Source organism: Mustela nivalis (genome assembly GCF_964662115.1).
Source record: "Mustela nivalis genome assembly, chromosome: 18".
Classification (NCBI taxonomy): Eukaryota; Metazoa; Chordata; class Mammalia; order Carnivora; family Mustelidae; genus Mustela; species Mustela nivalis.
Genome location: NC_139037.1, coordinates 54,916,635 through 54,937,020, shown reverse-complemented (window position 1 = coordinate 54,937,020; position 20,386 = coordinate 54,916,635). Strand labels below are relative to the sequence as shown.

The following is a 20,386-nucleotide window of genomic DNA, read 5'->3' as shown; positions in this document are numbered from 1 at the left end:
GTAGGAGGGCGGGGTCTCTGCGCTGCTGGAGGTGGGGCCTTGCTAGAGAGCCGCTAATTTGGGCATCTTTTCAGAGAAAGCAGAGCCCACTGTGTAGAGCGAAGTGAAGCTGGCTAAACTGGTAAAGGGAGGTGAGGGCGGGTGGCTTGCCCAGGGAGGCCGGTCCGGGTTCTTTCGAGCCGGGAAAGTGGGTCCGGGCTGCAAATAAGGCCTGGGGGCCTGCATGATTGCTCTCTGGACACGACCCCGCCCCGCAGTGTGCGTGGGAAGTGCGCCACGTCTCGCGCTTGGAAACCCCCCACCAGCAGCTCCGGGACCCGTCTGGGACTCCCTCAGAAGATTCAGTCACTACCTCTGCTTTTACCTCTGAGAACCTTGCCCCCCTTTTTCCCACCCCCGGCCCTTCTTGAGTCCTAAATTTTGTGGCCATTTACCATCTCTCTGTCTTGTCTTCGGTCTCTCCGCCCCAACCCCCATTCTCCTGTCCTGTCTCTATTGTTTTTCCTGTGACCCCTGACTTTTAGCCTCCACTGCTCCCTAGGGACTGATGATGTGGCAACCATCACTTCTGCTGTTGCTGCTCCTGCTGAGGCGCGGTGCCCAGGGCAAGCCATCCCCTGATGCAGGCCCTCATGGCCAGGGGAGGGTACACCAGGCGGCCCCCCTAAGCGAGGCTCCTCATGATGACGCCCACGGGAATTTCCAGTACGACCACGAGGCTTTCCTGGGACGAGAAGTGGCCAAGGAATTCGACCAGCTCAGCCCAGAGGAAAGCCAAGCGCGTCTGGGGTAGGAGAGAGACGGAGGGGAGGATTCAGGGTTGTAATTTTTAACAGGGAAGTGAAGGGAGGCTTCAGTGAGAAGGTAATATTTGAGCCGTGTGGATATACGGGGGAATAGCACTCCAAGCAAAGGGAACTGTAAGTGCAAAGGCCCTGAGGCAGGAACAGGCCTGATATTTGCAGAACAGTGATGCCCACGTGGCTGGAACCCAGTGATCGAAGAGGAGAATGTGGAAGGTGATGGCAGAGAAGGGAAAAAGAGGTCAGGGCCTTCAGGCCACAGTGAAGATTTCAGCGTTTCTCTGAGGGAGATGAGAGCCATGGGAGGACTCTAAGCAGAGGGAGGGTGTGAGCTGACTTAGGTTTCAACAGAATCCTTCTGGTTGCATTTTGGGGAACAGACTAGGTGAGGAAGCATCTGCAGCGGTGCAGTTGGAAGACAGGAGGGGATGATGACTAGATCAGGATGGAGAGAGTGGTGCTGACTGCTGGCTGGGAGATTGTGCGTGGATGGGACTGGGTGAAGGAGGGAGGAAGAAAGGCAGCGTAACAGGCTTCACTATTGGCGTAGCATTGCTGCAATGCATGTGCTGTTCTAAGTGCTTTACAAGGGTTAATTTCTTTAATCCCCACAACCAGACTTAAGGGTAGGTTCTATCATTTATCTGCCTTTTACAGAGGGGTAGACTGAGGCACAGAGAGGTTTCCAGTGGCTTGCCCACGGTCACACAGCCAGCAAGATGAGGCGATAGGATTTGAACCTAAAATATCTTGCCGTGGAGCCCACGGTCTTAACAACAGCTTGAACCTCAGGACAGCATGGGAATCCCGGGACTCCAGCTCCAGACTGATCAGAGCAGACACAGCCTGTCGCGCGGGGGTTGCAGGGGCTGGCGATCTGGGCACAGCCGTGTGGGAGTCGACCCTGGGAACTGGGTTGCGGGGTTTAAGGACGGTGACCAAGAGGAGCGCTCCTTGTGGGCTCTGTGAGCGGTTGGGTAAGGACCCAAACCGGTGGCGGGAGTGGCCAGGGGACGGGGGAGGAGGCCTGGGAGCAGATCCGAGCGGCCCGAGAGAAGGTGCGCGAGGAACGGCCTTCAGGGGCTTCATAGACCGCATGGTGCCCATGATCCGGCCGAAGCAGGAGGAAGGAACTGATGGTGGTGTTGTGGGTGATGGTCCTCGGGCGAAGCCTGAGACTGTCTGGAGGAAGTGGGGGAAGGGGCGGGACACAGCACGGGGTCGGGCCGGAGGTAGAGGGGCCTGAAATAGGCCGGTGCAGCCAGGCGGGCAGGGCAGCGGTGGGGGGGGTGGGGGGTGGAAGGGATGACCTGAAGACCCAACGCGCCTGAAGGGGCGAGGGGTCGGGTATGCGCGTGGCCGTGGCCATCAAGAGTTCAGAGAGAGGGGCGCCTGGGTGGCTCAGTGGGTTAAAGCCTCTGCCTTCGACTCAGGTCATGATCCCAGGGTCCCGGGATCGAGCCCCACATCGGGCTCTCTGCTCTGCGGAGAGCCTGCTTCCTCCTCGCTCTCTGCCTGCCTACCTGCCTATCTGCCTACTTGTGATCTCTCTCTCTGTCAAATAAATAAATAAAATCTTAAAAAAAAAAAAAAAAAAGAGTTCAGAGAGAGTCTTGGCCTAGGGGACCGGCGGGCGAGGGGTGCGATGTGGCACCTCCTCCTTGCCCCCACCCCAACTCGGACAAATGAGAGAGGGGAGCAAGGCGCAGAGTCGGGGTGACGGGTGTGGCTCTGGATTGCTTTAGGTCCTTCCCCCAACCAGGGCGTGTGGAGGACCAGGACCGCAGCGCCTGGATTGAGGGGGGGGAAGCTCTGTCCTGGGTGTGGCCCGGGATTGACCGGTGTCTCCCCTCGGTGCGCGGGCAGCTCTGGGACCGTTTTATCAACCCTATATTGGGGGGGGGAGGGGTGTTGGTGGTCCGATGGGGGCGTGGCTCCGTGTGAGGGGCGGAGCCTGGCGAAGGCGTGTCTCCTGGTGGGCGGAGTCTGCGACTGACGTGTGCCCCGCCCCGACTCGCAGGCGCATCGTGGACCGCATGGATCGTGCAGGGGACGGGGACGGCTGGGTGTCGCTGGCCGAGCTCCGTGCTTGGATCGCTCACACGCAGCAGCGGCACATACGGGACTCGGTGACCGCGGCCTGGAACACGTACGACACGGACCGCGACGGGCGCGTGGGTTGGGAGGAGCTGCGCAACGCCACCTACGGCCACTACGCGCCGGGTATGCGGCGAGATCCCGACTCTTGCTCTCCCGAAAACACACACACTGTGACTTTGACCTTTTTGACAGCCTCATTCTGAGAACCTTTAGCCTACGAAACAGAATCCCTTACCTTTGCTTCTAACCCTTGATCAAGTTCTACCCACTTCCAGTACTCCATCACCGGAAACTCCCAATCCCTGATCTCTGGCTTCTCACTCGTGATGGCATCCACGACCTCTGTTACCGTGACTGGGGGATCCTTGCCAGGGACATCTACCTCCCATGCCCTGTCATCCTGACCGCTGATCTCTTGACAGAACCCCAAATCCTGGGGCTCCTGGGTGGCTCAGTAGGTTAAGTATCTGCCTTCAGCTCAGGTTATGATCCTGGGGTCCTGGGATCGAGTCCTGCATCACGCTCATTGCTCAGCAGGGAGGCTGTTTCTCCTTTTTCATCTGCTGCTCCTCCTGCTTATGCTTTATTGCTCTCTATCAAATGAATACTATCTAAAAAAACAAAACAAAACAAAACAAAAACCTCAAATCCATTTACCCCATGCCCCGGACTGCGTTCCCTCTTGTCTGTCCCTATGCCCCAGCCTGGCTACCCCCACTGCTCTTGTTTTCTTCCTTGTGGACCCTCCCTCCCCACTCCTCTTCCAGTCTGTCCCTCATATATCACAGAGGGGTCTTCCCACCCATGGAGTTGATCCTAATTCTCCCCTGCTCGCTGCTCTTCATGGCTCCCCCCGGGGTCTCCAGAAGAGACACCCAGCTCCTCAGCCCAGCCTGGCCCACCCCTCTGGCTGTGTTTTTCTGCATTTTCTGGCCAGCAAAGTGGACCTTCTGTAGTTTCCCTGAACTCAGGAGCTCTTCAGACCTCCACATTATGCTCATACCCTTTCCTTTCTTGAAAACCCCCTTCTCCTATTCTCAGTCCTATAACCCGAGTCTGTATACCTTAAAGCACCAGAGGGTGACCTTGGGGCCCAAAGGGCCAGTGTCAGCTCAGAGCTCCTTTCCTGGCTGCATGACTTCGGGCTGGTTATTTCTTCTCTGTGGGAATCCATTTTCTCCTTCATAAAGTGAGAATAGATGAAAAGACTCTTGACTTACTTTTTGTGAGAATTAAATGCAATTTTGTAGGGAAAGAGCTTTGCATATAATAAGCTTTCATGACAACGTTGCTAATATAAGTAAACAATGAATATATATTAATTATTACAAGTTCTGTGGGGGCCTTCCTGCCCTGATTCTACTGAGCTGAATCCTTTGTCTTTTCCCTCAACCTGACTGGCATTCTTTCCAGTAAAACACAGCTGAAAGAGATTGTCCCCTTCCCCAGGTGAGGAATTTCATGACGTGGAGGACGCGGAGACCTACAAGAAAATGCTGGCTCGGGACGAGCGGCGTTTCCGGGTGGCGGACCAGGATGGGGACTCGATGGCCACGAGGGAGGAGCTGACAGCCTTCTTGCATCCCGAGGAGTTCCCTCACATGCGGGACATCGTGATTGCTGTGAGTTGGGGCCCAAGGAGATGGCTCTCCACTTCCCACCCACCTTCTGGGACCCGGGCTTCTGAGGTCAGGCCCAGCCCACCAGTGTTTTCCTGGTTTTCAAGCACCTTCCCCAGGGAACCTAGCCTGCAAACAGATCCGTGGAGGGCAACCTCTCCCCTGCCCATCGCCTGACCTCCTCATGTCTGATCTCTCCTGGGTCTGCCTTCCTCTTCCTTTCCTCACGTTTGGAGTCCAGGCCCCCGGCCTGAAAACACATTCCCCAGAAGTGCCTCGGGGAGCCCCAATCCTGGCTGAACCCCTGAAAAACCCCAACCCCGCACATGGAGTGTCTGCTCTGGGGCCATTTCTGCTGACCCCTTTTATCTTCTTATTCCTTTATAATTTTTGTGCCAACCCCAATTCCTTCTCTGTTTTATAGTGGCAGGTTATGTTTTTGTTTTTTTTTTTTAGAGAGAAAGGGGGGAGGTGCAGAGAGAGAGGGAGAGAGAATCTTAAGCAGGCTCCATGCCCAATGTGGATCCTGACTTGGGGCTCGATCTCATGACCTGGAGATCATAACCTGAGCCAAAATCAAGAGCTGGACACATAGCTAACTGAGCCACCCAACTTCCCCAGTAGTGGAAGGATTTTTTTCTCCTTCATTTTTTCCCCCAACAGACTTTAAATTTTTAATTTTAATTTAAAAGGTTTTATTTTATTTTATATTTATTTAAGGATTTAATTTACTTATTTGAGAGAGAGAGAGTGAGAGAGTACACACAGAGGGAGAGAGAAAAGCAGGCACCCTGCTGAGCCGGGGGGGCCTGACTCGGGACTTGATCCCAGGACCTTGGGACCATGACCTGAGCTGAAGGCAGACTCTTTTTTTTTTTTTTTTTAAGGGGGTCCCATGCTCCACCAACTGAGCTGGACAGGTGTACTTATTTATTTATTTATTTTAAGATTTTATTTATTTATTTATTTGACAGACAGAGATCACAAGTAGGCAAAGAAGCAGGCAGAGAGAGAGGAGGAGGGGCGCCTGAGTGGCTCAGGGAGTTAAGCCTCTGTCTTCAGTTCAGGTCATGATCTCAGGGTCTTGGAATCAAGCCCCACATCAGACTCTCTGCTCAGCAGAGAGACTGCTGCCTCCTCTCTCTCTGCCTGCCTCTCTGCCTACTTGTGATCTGTCTGTCAAATAAATAATAAATAAAATCTTTAAAAAAAAATAATGGGACGCCTGGGTGGCTCAGTGGGTTAAGCCGCTGCCTTTGGCTCAAGTCATGATCTCAGGGTCCTGGGATCGAGTCCCACATCGGGCTCTCTGCTCAGCAGGGAGCCTGCTTCCTCATTTCTCTCTACCTGCCTCTCTGTCTCCTTGTGATCTCTATCAAATAAATAAATACAATCTTAAAAAAAAAAAAGAGAGAGAGAGAGAGGAGGAAGCAGGCTCCCTGCTGAGCAGAGAGCCCCATGTGGTGCTTGATCCCAGGACTCTGGGATCATGACCTGAGTCGAAGGCAGAGGCTTTAAACCACTGAGCCACCCAGGCGCCCCAGATTTTATTTTTAAATAATCTCCAGATCTGATCTGGAGCTCAAATCCATAACCCCAAGATCAAGAGTCACATTTTCCACCAACTGAGCAGGCCACATGCCCCAGGCCTTAATTTTTAGAGCAGGTTTAGGTCCAGGAGACCATATTAGCAAGGGGTCCACAGATTTCCCACACTGCCCCTGCCCCCACATGCACACCCTCCCCCCATCAACATCGTGCACCAGAGTGGGACTCTCGATACAGTGGACAGACCAAAACCCACACGTCACCACCCAAAGTCCATAGTTCACATGAAGGTTCACTCTTTGTGGAAGGATTTACACCCATTTCTACCATGCCTAAATTTTCACTGACTGTTATTATTATTGTTATTTTAAATTTTATTTATTTACTTGACAGAGAGCGAGAGAGCACTTAAGCAGGGGGAATGGGGAGCAGAGGGAGAGGGAGAAGCAGGCTTCCCACTGAGCAGGGAGCCTGAGGCATGTCTCAATCCATGACCTGAGCTGAAGACAGACATTTAACCAACTGAGCCACCCAGGCGTCCCCAAAAATTATTATTTTAAAAATTATTTTTAAAATGTAATTTTGGGGCATGCCTGGGTGGCTCAATTGGTTAAGCATCTGCATTTGGCTCTGATCATGACCCCGGGGGTCCTGGGATCAAGCCCCCGTCAGGCTCCCTGCTCAGCAGAGAGTCTGCTTCTCCCTCTGCTCTCTCTCTCTCTCTCTCAAATAAATAAATAAAATCTTTAAAAAAATAAAAAATGAGGGTGCCTGGGTGGCCTAGTGGGTTAAAACCTCTGCCTTTGGCTCAGGTCATGATCTCAGGGTCTTGGGATCAAGCCCCACATCAGGCTCTCTGCTCAGCAGGGAGCCTGCTTCCCCCTCTCTCTCTGCCTGCCTCTCTGCCTACTTGTGATCTGTCTGTCAAATAAATAATAAATAAAATCTTAAAAAAAAAAATGGGGCGCCTGGGTGGCTCAGTGGGTTAAGCCGCTGCCTTTGGCTCAAGTCATGATCTCAGGGTCCTGGGATCGAGTCCCACATCGGGCTCTCTGCTCAGCAGGGAGCCTGCTTCCTCCTCTCTCTCTGCCTGCCTCTCTGCCTACTGATCTCTCTCTGTCAAATAAATAAATAAAATCTTTAAAAAAATAATGTAATTGAATGTCTAAAATAGCTAACATACTGGATGTGAGGGCAATCTGGCTATGACATCTGTCACCCCACTGATCGCCAGGGTTGATTCGGCTGATCTGGCTGGCTAGGCGGGTGTCCCCTTCTTCCCTCACCGCTCCATGTGCATCTCTCCCGAAGCTGCGTGCTCGGTCGAAGAGGATGACCTTCCCCGATAGAGGAGAGGACCGTTCTTCGGTCAAGGGTATACGAGTAGCTGCGCTCCCCTGCTAGAACCTCCAAACAAGCTCTCAAGGTTCATAAAATAGCTAACATACTAATGTATTTAAATGCCCAAAGGACCCCAGAAAACTGGATAACCCTCTACCTTTCCCATCTCCTCGGCCTTATCCCCGAACCCCTCTCTTATGGCTCCATTTCCACAGCTGGTGTGAGGGTCTGTGGCAAGCCTGTTAGGATCAAGGGCTCTGGGGCTAGGAGGCCTGGGTTCAAGTCCCAGCCCTGCAGCTTCCTGGCTGTGTGACCTTGGTCAAGTTACTTAACTTCTCTGGGCCTGTTCTTCATCTGTAAAATTGTGGTACTGATAACTATTCCTACATCAGGGCTGGTTGTAGGGACTAGATGAGTTAATACACATAAACCTACAAAACTGGTGATAAATGCTCCTTACTTCACATTGCATACATGTGTCAGTATAGCTATGGGAGAAAACTTCCAGCAGTAGAATCCCTGCTCCCACTGGGATGTGTGTTTGCAGTTGCTTCCGATATTTCTCAGGCATTTTACTGACCCAATGTGTGCACCATTGAGGTGGGCCTTCTGGCCCATTCCAGAGGTGACTACAATCCAGAGAGGAAAGAGGTCATTAACCCAGCCTTCTCGAACCCACTAGACTTCCCACCCTCCAAGACCCAAAGTCCTTTTTTTTATAGCAGATAATGTTGAAATACCTTTTATGCCCTGAGTCAAGGTTTTTTTCTTTTAAGATTTTATTTTTTAAGTAATCTTTACCTCCAACGTGGAACTTGAACTTACAACCCCAAGACCAACAGCCACGTGCTCTACTGACTGAGTCAGCCAGGGGCCCCCTGAGTTGAGATTATTTAACAGACCCTGACAGCATGTGCTGTGTACCAGGAGCACCGTGGTAACACCTTGACCTAAGTATTAGCCTGAGTGAATCCTCATGGCAACCATATGGGGGTGGGCTAACATCTTCATTTTATTTATTATTTTTTTAAGATCTCATTTATTAGAGAGAGAGAGAGAGAGAGCCCACTACACGCGCACACATGAGTTGGGGAGGAGCAGAGGGAGAGGAAGAAGCAGAATCCTGGCTGAGCAGGGAGCCCGATGTGGGGGCTCCCAGGACCCCAGGGTCATGACCTGAGCCAAAGGCAGACGTCTAACCAACTGAGCCGCCCAGGCACCCTCCCATCTTCATTTTATAGATGAGGACACCTAGGCACAGAGAGATGGGGAGACTTGCCTGAGATCACCCAGACCAGAAGTGCCCCAGCTCGGATTTGAACCCCGGCAATTGAATCCATGATCCACACCAATGGTCAACAAACTATCTAACCCATAGCAGAATCCAGCCCACAACTTGTTTTTGCAAATAAAGTTTTATTGGAACATGGCCATGATCCTAGGCTTCCATGTGTCACAACCAGAGAGCTGATGTGTCATTTCAACAGAGACCATACAGCACACAAACTCAGAACTATTTCCTCTCCGGCCCTTTTTGGGAAAAGTTTGCTGAGCCCTTGTCTAAACTCTGCTGTCCTCTTTTACATTCGTTTATATCGAGGGTCACTTAGAGGGCCCTCTGGCTGGCTCAGTCAGACCATGTGACTCCTGATCTCAGAGGCAGGAGTTCAAGAGGCACACTGGGCATGGAGCCTACTTAAAAAAAGTAATAATAAACAACAAAAGTCACTTATAAGAAATAACAAGAATTTCAATATATAAGTGCTACAGAGTTACCAGCTTTACCAAATAACAAAGGGCATTCAATTATACTTGAATTTGTAACAAATAATGTAAACAATTTTTTAGTATAAGTATGTCCCACACAACATTTGGGATATACTTATGTTTTTAAAAAATACCTGAAATTCAAATTAACTGTACCCAGTAGTATAAGTATGTTCTGGATATTGTGTGGAGCGTCCTTATTCTAAAGAATTATTGGGGTGCCTGGGTGGCTCAGTGGGTTGAGCCTCTGCCTTCAGCTCGGGTCATGATCCCGGGGTCCTGGGATCAAGCCCCACATCAGGCTCTTCACTCGGGGGGAGCCTGCTTCCCCCCCTCTCTGCCTGCCTCTCTGCCTACTTGTGATCTCAGTCTGTCAAATAAATAAATAAAAGCTTTAAAAAAAGATAAAGAATTTTTAGTTGTTCCTCTGAAAGTTGGACATGAGTGAGCATCCTGCATTTTTTTCTGACAACCCTAAAATGTTGGAGCTTTCTTTGTGAGGAAGGCATAGTGGCATGTTAGACCCTACCCATCCTACAGTGAGTTTGAATATAAAAGTGGGGGAACAGGGGCGCCTGGGTGGCTCAGTCAGTTAAGCATTTGACTCTTGATTGTGGCTCAGGTCAAGGTCTCAGGGTCATGAGATTGGCCCCTCCCTCAGGCCCAGCTCAGTGGGTAGTCTGCTTCCCCTCTCCCTCTGTCCTTTACTCCCTCTCCCAAATAATAAACAAACACATCTTAAAAAGTGGGGAACAGAAGCTGTTTGCTCAAGAAGTGGAGAGAAAACTCAGAGCAGAGAGGTACTGAGCCTGGGTCACAGTGGGCCACCAAGTGTGTCTCGCTCTGACGTAAAATGGAGCTGGGGTCTGGGCTCTGCTAAACAGGAAGGGGCTCCTGCCCTTGGAGAGCGTTTGCTGTTGGGTGTGAGAAAAGCGTGAGGGAGGCAGGACAGGTCTTCTTGGGTGGAAGCAAGGATATCTGGGTTCTCTGACCCTCACCCACTAAGGGCAGGTAGAACCCATGTCATTATATGCCCTAGAAAGCCACCCAACCTCTACCCCTACCCGGGACAGGTAGACCCCACTGAGATTGCTCTGACGCCTGCCCATACAGCCAAGCCCGAGCCAGATTCCCTGAGAGAACTTCACATCCCAGCCCCAGGGGCCCAGCCCTGCTCAGGAGCCAGCCCCAATGCCTTTCTTTCCTCCAGGAAACCCTGGAGGATCTGGACAAGAACAAGGATGGCTACGTCCAAGTGGATGAGTATATCGGTGAGTGGAAGCCGATCCCTCCCTGAGGACGCGTGTCCTCCCCCAGGCAGCCCAGAGTATACCACCCATAGGAGAGCAGCAGCCCTCTGAAGTGGGAGCAGGGACGCTGCTTTAGTTCTGGTAGCCACCAAACATTAATTGAGCACCTCCTGTGTGCTGGGCCCTAAAAGTATTTATCGATCACCCACTGTGTGGGGGGCCCTGCTAATTTAACATTGGTTGAGTATGTATATTTTTCAGGCCCAGCAAATCTTTACCAAGCACCTACTCTGTGCCAGGCCCAGGAAACATTTATCCAGGACCTTCTGTGGGCCAGACCAAAAAAATACTATTAAGCGCCCACTGTGTGCCAGGTCCAGGAAACATGTATTGAGCAAATACTGCATGTTTGTGGTTGAGGACACAGTAGAGAAAGTCACAGACCGGCTTCCTTTCTGGGAGAGTCTGGATTATCTGCAGCATTAGGCCTCAGAGGCTACATTGGCTGGGGATGAGGAGATTGTCTTGAGTCTGGCATTTGCACAGCAAAGAATGTGTCTCCTGTTAGGACTGGGAGGCCCCTCACAACACCCCCGGATTTCCCCTGGGCCCTGCCTCTACCCCTGCCCTCTGGGGGCAAAGAATTTGGTTGAGGGGAAAGCTGTTAAACATGGATATTTGTACGAGCTGGAAAACACTTTTCTATGGCCTGTTTTTATGGAACAAACCCTCAGGCAGAACATTTTTTTTTTTTAAAGATTTTATTTATTTATTTGACAGAGAGAGATCACAAGTAGGCAGAGAGGCAGGCAGAGAGAGAGGAAGGGAAGCAGGCTCCCTGCTGAGCAGAGAGCCCGATGCGGGACTCGATCCCAGGACCCTGAGAACATGACCTGAGCCGAAGGCAGTGGTTCAACACACTGAGCCACCCAGGCGCCCCAGGCAGAACATTTTTATTTAAGCATAATTTATCTTCCTTACATCTGTGAGAAAGATAGAAGTCTTTTTTTTTTTTTTTTTTGTCAGAAAAAATTCAGGGATCATCACTGAGTCACACACCTTGTTGCCACAGGCGAGGCTCTGTCCTAAGTGGCGAGCAGCTTGAAAATTGGTTTCATCCCCGTGGCAACCGACAAGAGGGGTGTTATCACCCCTTTTCACAGATGAGGAAGCTGAGGCCCGAGGGGTAGATACTTGGCTGAGGTGGAGCAGGATGGCAGTCCCAGCAGGCAGAGACGGAGGTCCCACCCTTGCCCCCTGGGCCTCTCCTTTCTCTGTGGGGTTCTGGGGAGACAGACATAGGCCGCACCCCAGAACTCCCCAGAGTAATGTAATTTCGCAACTGTTGGATGATAGAGGGAAGGATATGAGCCAGGAGGATGGAGGGGGCGTCCTGGGCTCTGACCCCAGCTGGGAGAGCAGGTGGGTGGCGTGTCCGGGAAGGTGGGAGAGGTGGGGGTGCACCGTGCTCAAGGGTGTAGGTTCTAGAACAAGTGTGCTGTGTCTCCCACCTGCCACCTCCCAGCCATGGGTCCGGAAATGAGTTCCTCAACCTGTACTTACCTGTAGAGGCCGCCGTAGAGGGGGCACCCGGGCGGCTCAGTAGGTTAAGCATGTGCCTTTGACTCAGGTCATGATCCCACTGTCCTGGGAGAGCCCCGCATCAGGCTCCCTGCTTGGTGGGGAGTCTGCTGTTCCCCCTGTTTGTGCTCTTTCTCTCTCTCTGACAAATAAATAAATAAAAATTTTTAAAATGGTGGGAGTAGAATACCCAGCTCCTATAATGACTTCTGGTCAACCCAGATGCCCCTGGGGGATGAATGCTAAGTGGAAGGCAGGAGAGCTGTACAATGGGATGTTATTCAGCCATAAAAGGGGAGGAAGTACTCATCGGCTACAGTGTGGGTAAGTCTAGTCAACTAGGTCTCACACCCCAAACCTATGACACCCCAAACTAATGTAACACTGTGGTCAGCTACACTTGAATACAAAATAAAAACACTGTGCCAAGTGAAAGAAGCCAGACACAGAGGGCCACACTCTTATTGTATGGAGACAGGAATTAGATTATTCATGGACTGGGGCTGGGGTGAGGGTGGCGGTGTAGGGGGGGGTCCCTTCTCAGTGGGAAAGGGGTCTCCTTTGGGAGGATGAAAATGTTCTGGATGGATGTGCTCTCTCTTTCTCTCCTTTTCTCTGTCAAATAAGTCTTTTTAAATAAAGATTTTATTTATTTGAGAGAGAGCACAAGCAGGGGGAAGAGCAGAGGGAGAGGGACAGGGAGAGAGATAAGCAGGCTCCTGTAGAACAGGGAGCCAGATGTGGGCCTTGATCCCAGGACTCTGGGATCATGACCTGAGCAGAAGGCAGCCGCCTTTTTTTTTTTTTTTTTTTAAAGATTTTATTTATTTATTTGACAGGGAGAGAGAGCAAGGTAGGCAGAGGGGCAGGCAGAGGGAGAGGGAGAAGCAGGTTCTCCGCAGAGCAGGGAGCCCAATGCAGGACTCCATCACAGGACCCTGAGATCATGACCCCACATGACCCCAGCCCAAGGCAGCCGCTTAACTGACTGAGCCACCCAGGTGTCCCAAGGGAGCTTCTTAAAGTGGAGTGAGCGGTTGGAAAGGTGGCTTTTTAGTATCTCCTCACCAGGCCCAGGCCCCTGTCCCAGGCAAACAGATTGACAGCCGGTCAAGGAAATGATCAACCCGTCCAGTCCCTTTCGCCCTACCCCTGCTGGTCTGGCAGAGGAGGAGCCTGAGGCCGGAGAGCAGGGGCACTGGGCTGCGGGGGGTACCTGCGGTCGGGAGGCGGCAGGGCAGGGACCGAGCCCGGGGGTGCCCGCTGGCCCCGAACCCAGCCTGACATTGCCCCTGTCGCCCCGCGCAGCGGATCTGTACTCGGCCGAGCCCGGGGAGGAGGAGCCCGCCTGGGTGCAGACGGAGCGGGAGCAGTTCCGGGACTTCCGCGATCTGAACAAGGACGGGAGGCTGGATGGCAGTGAGGTGGGCCACTGGGTGTTGCCCCCCGCCCAGGACCAGCCGCTGGTGGAGGCCAACCACCTGCTGCATGAGAGTGACACGGACAAGGTGCGCATAGGGAGCTGCTGTGCGGGCATGGCCGGACTGGCCTGGAGCTGCCCTGAGGTCCTGCTGGACCAGGGACGAATGAGGAAAGGGGTGGTGGGGGGGAAGGGGTGGTGGACAGAGACCCCCCCACCCCCCGCGGATGGGGGGCAGACTAAGGCTCAGAGATGAGTCTTCCAGGCAGGGCCCCTGCTCACCCCTGCTGCCCTCTGACCCTCCCTCCAGGATGGGCGTTTGAGCAAGGCCGAGATCCTCAGTAACTGGAACATGTTTGTGGGCAGCCAGGCCACCAACTACGGAGAGGACCTGACACGCCACCACGATGAGCTGTGAGCCCACCCCCCCCATGTGTGTGCTACAGCCTTGTAGCCCCAGGGGATGACTTGAGGAGGGGCCCCCTGTGACCAGGCCCCCCCTCCCTGTCTGGACCTGCGGGGTGTGGACGCCCGCACCCGTGTCCCTCTGCCATTGAGCTCTCAGGGACCCACCAGGTCAACGTCTCCAAGACACTGCAGCCCCTCCCAGCCCTTCCCACCCTGCCCCCAGGGGTCTCGTAGACCCCAAGGGTGAGTGAACAATCCGTTTCTCTCTGGTAAAATCACCCAGCCCAGACCAGGGAGGGGCTCCCAAACCAAGCTCAGCCTCCAGGAGCCTCCACCCACCACCTCAGTGCCCCATCCCAGCCTCATACCACACAGCAGAGAAATCCACCCCAACCCCCCCACCCCTGCCCTTGACTCACCTGAGGGCACTGGCCCCAGAATGCCTCCTCTCTGCCATGGAGGCAATAAACTCCAGTGCTGGGGTCTTGTCTGTGTGTGTCTTAGGGGGGACAGGGGCCTCTGGGAGGAATCGGGGGCTGTGGCTGGGCATTGTGGGGACTGTGGTGCTGAAGGAGAGATTGGGCATTTGGAAAGGGGACTCGGGGTGTTAGCAGGCTTTGAGGGCACTCCTGGAGACGGAAAGTAAAACTAGCAGGCTGGACCCAGCCATGAGCAAGCCAGACACAAGGTTCTAGATGGCGCAGGAAGGCAATGCTCTGTTGAGTGCCCTGGAGGGGCTGTGCTGGTGAGCAGAGGTGGAAGCCCCTGGGAGATCTGGAGGGAGAGCCAGCGGGGCAGAGGGAACAGAAGGGGCCCTGAAGCCAGAGTGTGTCGTGTGTGTGTGTGTGTGTGTGTGTGTGTGTGTGTGTGTGAGAGCCAGCAGGCCAGTGTGGCTGGAATGGAGTCAGCAAGTGGGACTGGTGGGGAGGTGACTGGGAGTGGGTCATACAAGGTCTTGGGGATAGGTCTTCAGGTCCCTTTGTGGTGGGACAAGATCGCTAGAGGCAGACACCCAGAGAGACATGGACAGAGTTTACTCTCAGGGAGCTGGGACTTCCTGGAGGGTCCTGGGGAGAGGAGTAGATGTGAGCCATGAGGCGTCTTGGATTATAACAGAGTCTCCTTGCTGCTGAGTTGAGGTGGGGGCAGAAGGACGGATATTATTCCTCCTGCAGTCCCATGAGACCCACTTGTCAAATTGTCCTCTAGAGGGGCGTCCGATGGCTCAGTTGGTTTTATGTCTGACTCTTGATTTTACTCAGGTCATGATCTCAGGGTTGTGAGATCGAGACCAGCGTCAGGCTCCACGCTCAGTGGAGAATCAGCTTGAGATTCTCTCCCTCCCCCCGCCCCTCCCCCACTTGCATGTGCTTGTGTGTTCTCTCTTGCTCTCTCTTTTTCTCAAATAAATAAGGGGCATCTGGATAGCTCAGTGGGTTAAGAGTATGACTCTTGATTTTGGCTCAGGTCATGATTTGGGGGTCATGAGCTGGAACCCCAGGTCCGGCTGTGTGCTGGGCATGGAGCCTGCTTGAGATTCTTTCCCTCTCTCTCTTCCTCTCCCCTGCCCCACCTCTCTCCCTCTCTCTAGAGGGGGGGAAGTATCAATGTTGGCTTACCAGTTATAGCAAAGTACCACACTAAAGCACTATGCTAATAAGAGGAGAAACTGGGGTGGGGTGTAGGGGCTACACCTGGGAACTCTCTGTTCTTTTCTCTCATTTTCTGTAAACCCCAAGCTGCTCTTAAAAATAAAGCCTATTTGGGTCCCTGAGTGGCTCAGTCGGTTAAGCATCTGCCTTCTGCTCAGGTCATGGTCCCGAGGTCTTGGGATCGAGTCCTACATCGGGCTCCCTGCTCTGTGGGAAGCCTGCTTCTCCCTCTTCCTGCTACTCCCCCTGCTTGTGCTCTCTCCCTGTCAAATAAATAAATAAAATCTTTTTTTTTTTTTTTTTTTAAAGCCTATTTGGGATGCCTGAGTGGCTCAGTCAGATAAGGATCTGCCTTTGGCTCAGGTCATGATCCCAGTCCTGGGATTGAGTCCCATATTGGCTCTCTGCTCAGTGAGGAGTCTGCTTCTCCCCCTGCCTGCCACTCCCTCTGCTTGTGCTCTCTCTCTGACAAATAAATTAAAATAAAAAAAAAAGACTATTGGTTTAAAAAATCATAAGTAACTAAAATAGAAAATATAAGTCAAATAATAAATCTCCCTTATTTGATGTTTTTTGTTTTTCTTCTTGGGGAAAGAGATGGAAACAAGCCAGAATGAGACTGTAAACATATAGACCAATGTGGGGAGAATTGGCATCTTAACAGTATTATGTTTTCCAATCCATGAACATAGTATATTTTTCTGGAGATACAAATGTTGGCATTCTCTCAGCAGTGTTTTGTAGTTGTCAGAGTAAAGGTGTTAAATCTTTTATTAAATTTATTCCTAAGTACTTTCTGGGTTTTAGGGTATGGCAAATGAAGTTATTTTTAAATTTCATGTTCCGATTTCTTGCCTCTACAGTATACAATACCATTATTTTTGTATAAAAACTTTGTACCCTGTGAACTTGCCAAAATCATTCATTCATAACTTGCCATTATTCATTCTAGAATTTCTATTCTATTTTTAAAAATATTTTATTTATTTATTTGACAGAGAGAGAGAGAGAGAGAGCACAAGCAGGGGGAGCAGCAAAGGGAGAGGGAGAAGCAAGTTCCCTGCTTGGGGCTCGATTCTAGGACCCTGGGATCATGACCTGAGCTGAAGGCAGACGTTTAACCGACTGAGCCAGCCAGGTGCCCTTATTCTGTTCTTTTTCATTTTTTTATTTCTATACCAAGATTTCTTCTTATTCAGTAGAAACATACTTTCTTTTAGGTTCTTTTTTTTTTTTCTTAAGATTTTATTTATTTACTTGACAGACAGATCACAAGTAGGTAGAGAGGCAGGTAGAGAGAAAGGAGGAAGCAGGCTCCCCACTGAGCAGAGATCCAGATGTGGGACTCGATCCCAGGATCCTGAGATCATGACCTGAGCCGAAGGCAGCAGCTTAACCCACTGAGCCACCCAGGCACCCTTTCTTTTAGGTTCTTGAGCATAGATATAACAACTATTTTTTACATCTATTTTTTTTTCTTGTTCCAATATATGGGTCATTTTGGTGTTGGTCTCAGTTAACTGATTTCCTTTTCTCCTGAGAATGGGTCATATTTTCCTTTTTTTTTTTTTTAGTAATGTTAGAGTGTATCCTGGATACACTGTAAAAAACTGGAGTCTGTTATGTTCCTCTGAAGAGCATCAATTATTTTTTTCTTGAGTAACACATTAAGTTGGTAAATTCCAACTGTAGTCTCTATAAAACTCCCTCCTTTAAAATTTGTGCCTCAAATTTTAGTTGACATTTTTTAAGCTTAGCTGGGCTGTTAGGAGGGTACCCCATGTGGGTGTGGCTCTGGAGGTCCGCCGGATACTTAAGCAGAGTTTATATAAAAATACCTGGAGTGAGGGGCGCCTGGGTTGCTCAGTGGGTTAAGCCGCTGCCTTCGGCTCAGGTCATGATCTCAGGGTCCTGGGATCGAGTCTCTGCTCAGCAGGGAGCCTGCTTCCCTCTCTCTCTCTCTGCCTGCCTCTCTGTCTACTTGTGATTTCTGTCAAATAAATAAATAAAATCTTAAAAAAAAAAAAAACCTTGGAGTGCCCCCATGCTGGATCTCTTTTCTAGATTTATACCTTTCCTGTCGCTCTGCTATTTCACGCCAGGAAGACTGGATCTTCTTCTGGTGTTTTAGTTTTAGCTGCCCTTCTCAGCAGGGGTAGAACCTGCCCCCTCTCTTCTTAAGCAGGCTCCACTCCCAGTCGGGAGCCCTATGCCCCGCTAGATCTCAAGAACCTGAAATCATGGCCTGAGCTGAAATCAAGAGTAAGCTGCTCAATGGACTGAGCCGCACAAACGACCCATTTCTATTTTATCGAGTGTCAGTTTCTCTCCAGTTTCTCGTTGCTTCCCCAGCCCCCCTCAACTTTCCAGTGCCTTTAGGTAATTGTTTTCTGTTTTATCCAGAGTTTATAATTGCTATCTCCGATAGGGTTGGAATGAATCCCTGTGTCTGAATCCAAGCTTCTAACTATGGTAATGTACTGCCCCCTAGTGGCTGGAGGTGGAGACCTGGTTTATGAAAGCCTAGGATAAATTTGTAGATCTTTGGGGGCCGTATGTTTGAAAACATTTTAGATTTTAATTTTTTTCTCTTTTTAAATTTTCATTTAAATTATAGTTAAAAACATTTTTCTGAATTCAAAATAATCAACAAATGACTTGTGCGGAACAGCTTATGACAGAAAGCTGAACAGCACCCTGTCACCATTAGTGCCTCTCCCCAGTTTTTTTTTTTTTTTCTTTTACACATTTTACTTATTTTTAAGTTTTGGCAATATACCTATAGGATACAAAATTCTAAATGTACAAGATGTTATATGCTAAACATGAGTCTTTCTTCCACCAAGTTCGCCTCCTCACAGGCAGCCTGTACTTCTTTCCAGGGAGAAATTTACATAGATTTAGGCAAATATGTACAAACTGCTTTTCTTTTTAATAGAAAGGATAGCAGATGACTAACAATATTTTTTTAACCTTTCTTGTTTCACATAACAATTTTTTTTAAGTTTTTTTTTTTTTTTTTGACAGACAGAGATCACAAGTAGGCAGAGAGGCAGGCAGAGAGAGAGGGAAGCAGGCTCCCTGCTGAGTAGAGAGCCCAATGCGGGGCTCGATCCCAGGACTCTGGGACCATGACCTGAGCCGAAAGCAAAGGCTTTAACCCACTGAGCCACCCAGGTGCCCCTCACATAACAATTCTTTAAAAAATCAGAATCCTCTGATTTTTAACTTTCATAATTTATTTTTTATTGAGATAATAAAGACTATATATTTATATGTATTTATTTAAGTAATCTCTACACCCAACGTGGGACTCAAAGTTATTAGCCATGAGGTCAAGAGTCACATGTTTTCCTAACTGAACCAGTCCGCAGGGTGGAGGGTGCCCTGGGTATATATTTTGAAGACTATTTCAATTCAACCCATAAAAATCTAACTAGTTCTCCAATGACCACCACAGAGGCTGTTTCCAGTCTTCTAAATTTTGTTTAAAGATTTTACTTATTTATTTGACAGAGAGGGACAGAGCCTCTTTGCCTACTTGTGATCTCTGTCTGTCAAATAAATAAATCTTAAAAAAAAAAAAAAAACAGCAGAATATCATCTCTCAGTCCCTAGCAGGGCCCAGACCTTGATTTCAAACAGCACAGTTTTGCTTACTTACTTTAGAGGAGTGGAATCACGCTGTCTGGACTCGTACTAGGGAGATGATTCCTTCCTTTTCACTCCACTATATGTGGCCCACAATTCATCTAGTCTGTTCATAAGCTTTTTAGTTATTCCCAGACACAGGGATTGCAAACAGAGCTGCTGTGAACTTTCTTTTTTCCTTCCTTCCTTTCCTCCTTTTTCTTTTCTTTCTTTCTCTTTCCTTCTTTCCCTCCCTCCCTCTCTTTTTCTCTCTTTCCTTCCTTTCCACCTACCTTTCTTTCTCTTTCTTCCTTTTCTTCCTTCTTTTCTTAGGAAAGTGAAGCTACCAAACCCAGGGGGGTTTTTAATTATTTTTTTATTTTTTAAAGATTTTATTTATTGGGCGCCTGGGTGGCTCAGTGGGTTAAAGCCTCTGTCTTCAGTTCAGGTCATGATCCCAGGATCTTGGGATCAAGCCCCTGCACCAGGCTCTCTGCTCAGTGGGGAGCCTGCTTCCCCTCTCTCTCTGCCTGCTGCTCCCCCTGCTTGTATGCACACTCTGTGTCAAATAAATAAAATTAAAAAAAAAAAAAGATTTTACCTTTAAGTAATCTCTAAAACCCAACATGGGGCTCAAATTCAAGAGGTCAAGAGTCACACACTCCTCTGACTTGAGCCAGCTGGGCGCCTCATACAGTGAACATTCTAGTTCATGTTTTCTTGGGCATGTGTGTGCGTCTGTTGAGTGAGTATGTCAGTGGAGTGAGATTGTGGGGCATGGGATCCACATATGTTAAGCTTTGACTGGGTTTGGCCAAATTGCTGCTCCAGTTTCCATGCCTGCCAGTGGGGTAAAAAAAAAAAAAAGAAACCTGTTTTCTCCAGAAGGAACTTCTGAACTGAACTGTTCCTGTTTTCAGTTCTTTCTTCTGTGCCCCCCCCCCCACATGTCTAGATGAGGGTGGTTTGAATCCCCGTGATTTTGAAAGCAGCCGGGGAGAAGCAACTAGTGTTGGGCCTCTAATGATGTCAGATCATCATCTTTTTTTTTTTTTAAGATTTTATTTATTTGACAGAGAAAGATCACAAGTAGGCAGAGCAGAAGGCAGAGAGAGGGGAAGCAGGCTCCCCACTGAGCAGAGAGCCTGATGCAGGGCTCCATCCCAGGACCCTGAAATCATGACCTGAGCCAAAGGCAGAGGCTTAACCCACTGAGCCACCCAGGCGCCCCCCCCCCTTTTTTTAAGATTTTATGTATTTATTTGAC

The 20,386-nt window shown here is 50.1% G+C and overlaps 1 protein-coding gene across 2 annotated transcripts; it reads left to right on the top strand.

Annotated features, from left to right (window-relative positions):
• Nucleotides 1–10: 10 nt before the first annotated feature.
• RCN3 (reticulocalbin 3) lies at nucleotides 11–14,320 on the top strand. Of its 2 annotated transcripts, none has more exons than XM_082710428.1 (7): nucleotides 11–121; nucleotides 542–789; nucleotides 2,824–3,026; nucleotides 4,353–4,525; nucleotides 10,389–10,449; nucleotides 13,318–13,517; nucleotides 13,740–14,320. In XM_082710428.1, exons 2-7 carry the CDS (start codon nucleotides 548–550, stop codon nucleotides 13,845–13,847), a joined length of 987 nt encoding a protein of 328 aa, XP_082566554.1. In that variant the 5' UTR covers nucleotides 11–121; nucleotides 542–547; the 3' UTR covers nucleotides 13,848–14,320. The 2 variants fall into 2 exon arrangements, with proteins under 2 accessions (XP_082566554.1, XP_082566555.1); XM_082710429.1 differs by having other exon boundaries at nucleotides 26–131.
• Nucleotides 14,321–20,386: the final 6,066 nt, after the last annotated feature.

Coding starts and splice junctions, on each gene's coding strand:
- RCN3 (XM_082710428.1), top strand. CDS start 548: ATGATGTGGCAACCATCACTTCTGCTGTTGCTGCTCCTGCTGAGGCGC. Junction 3,027..4,352: donor CTACGGCCACTACGCGCCGG/GTATGCGGCGAG, acceptor CCCCTTCCCCAG/GTGAGGAATTTCATGACGTG. Junction 10,450..13,317: donor CCAAGTGGATGAGTATATCG/GTGAGTGGAAGC, acceptor CGCCCCGCGCAG/CGGATCTGTACTCGGCCGAG.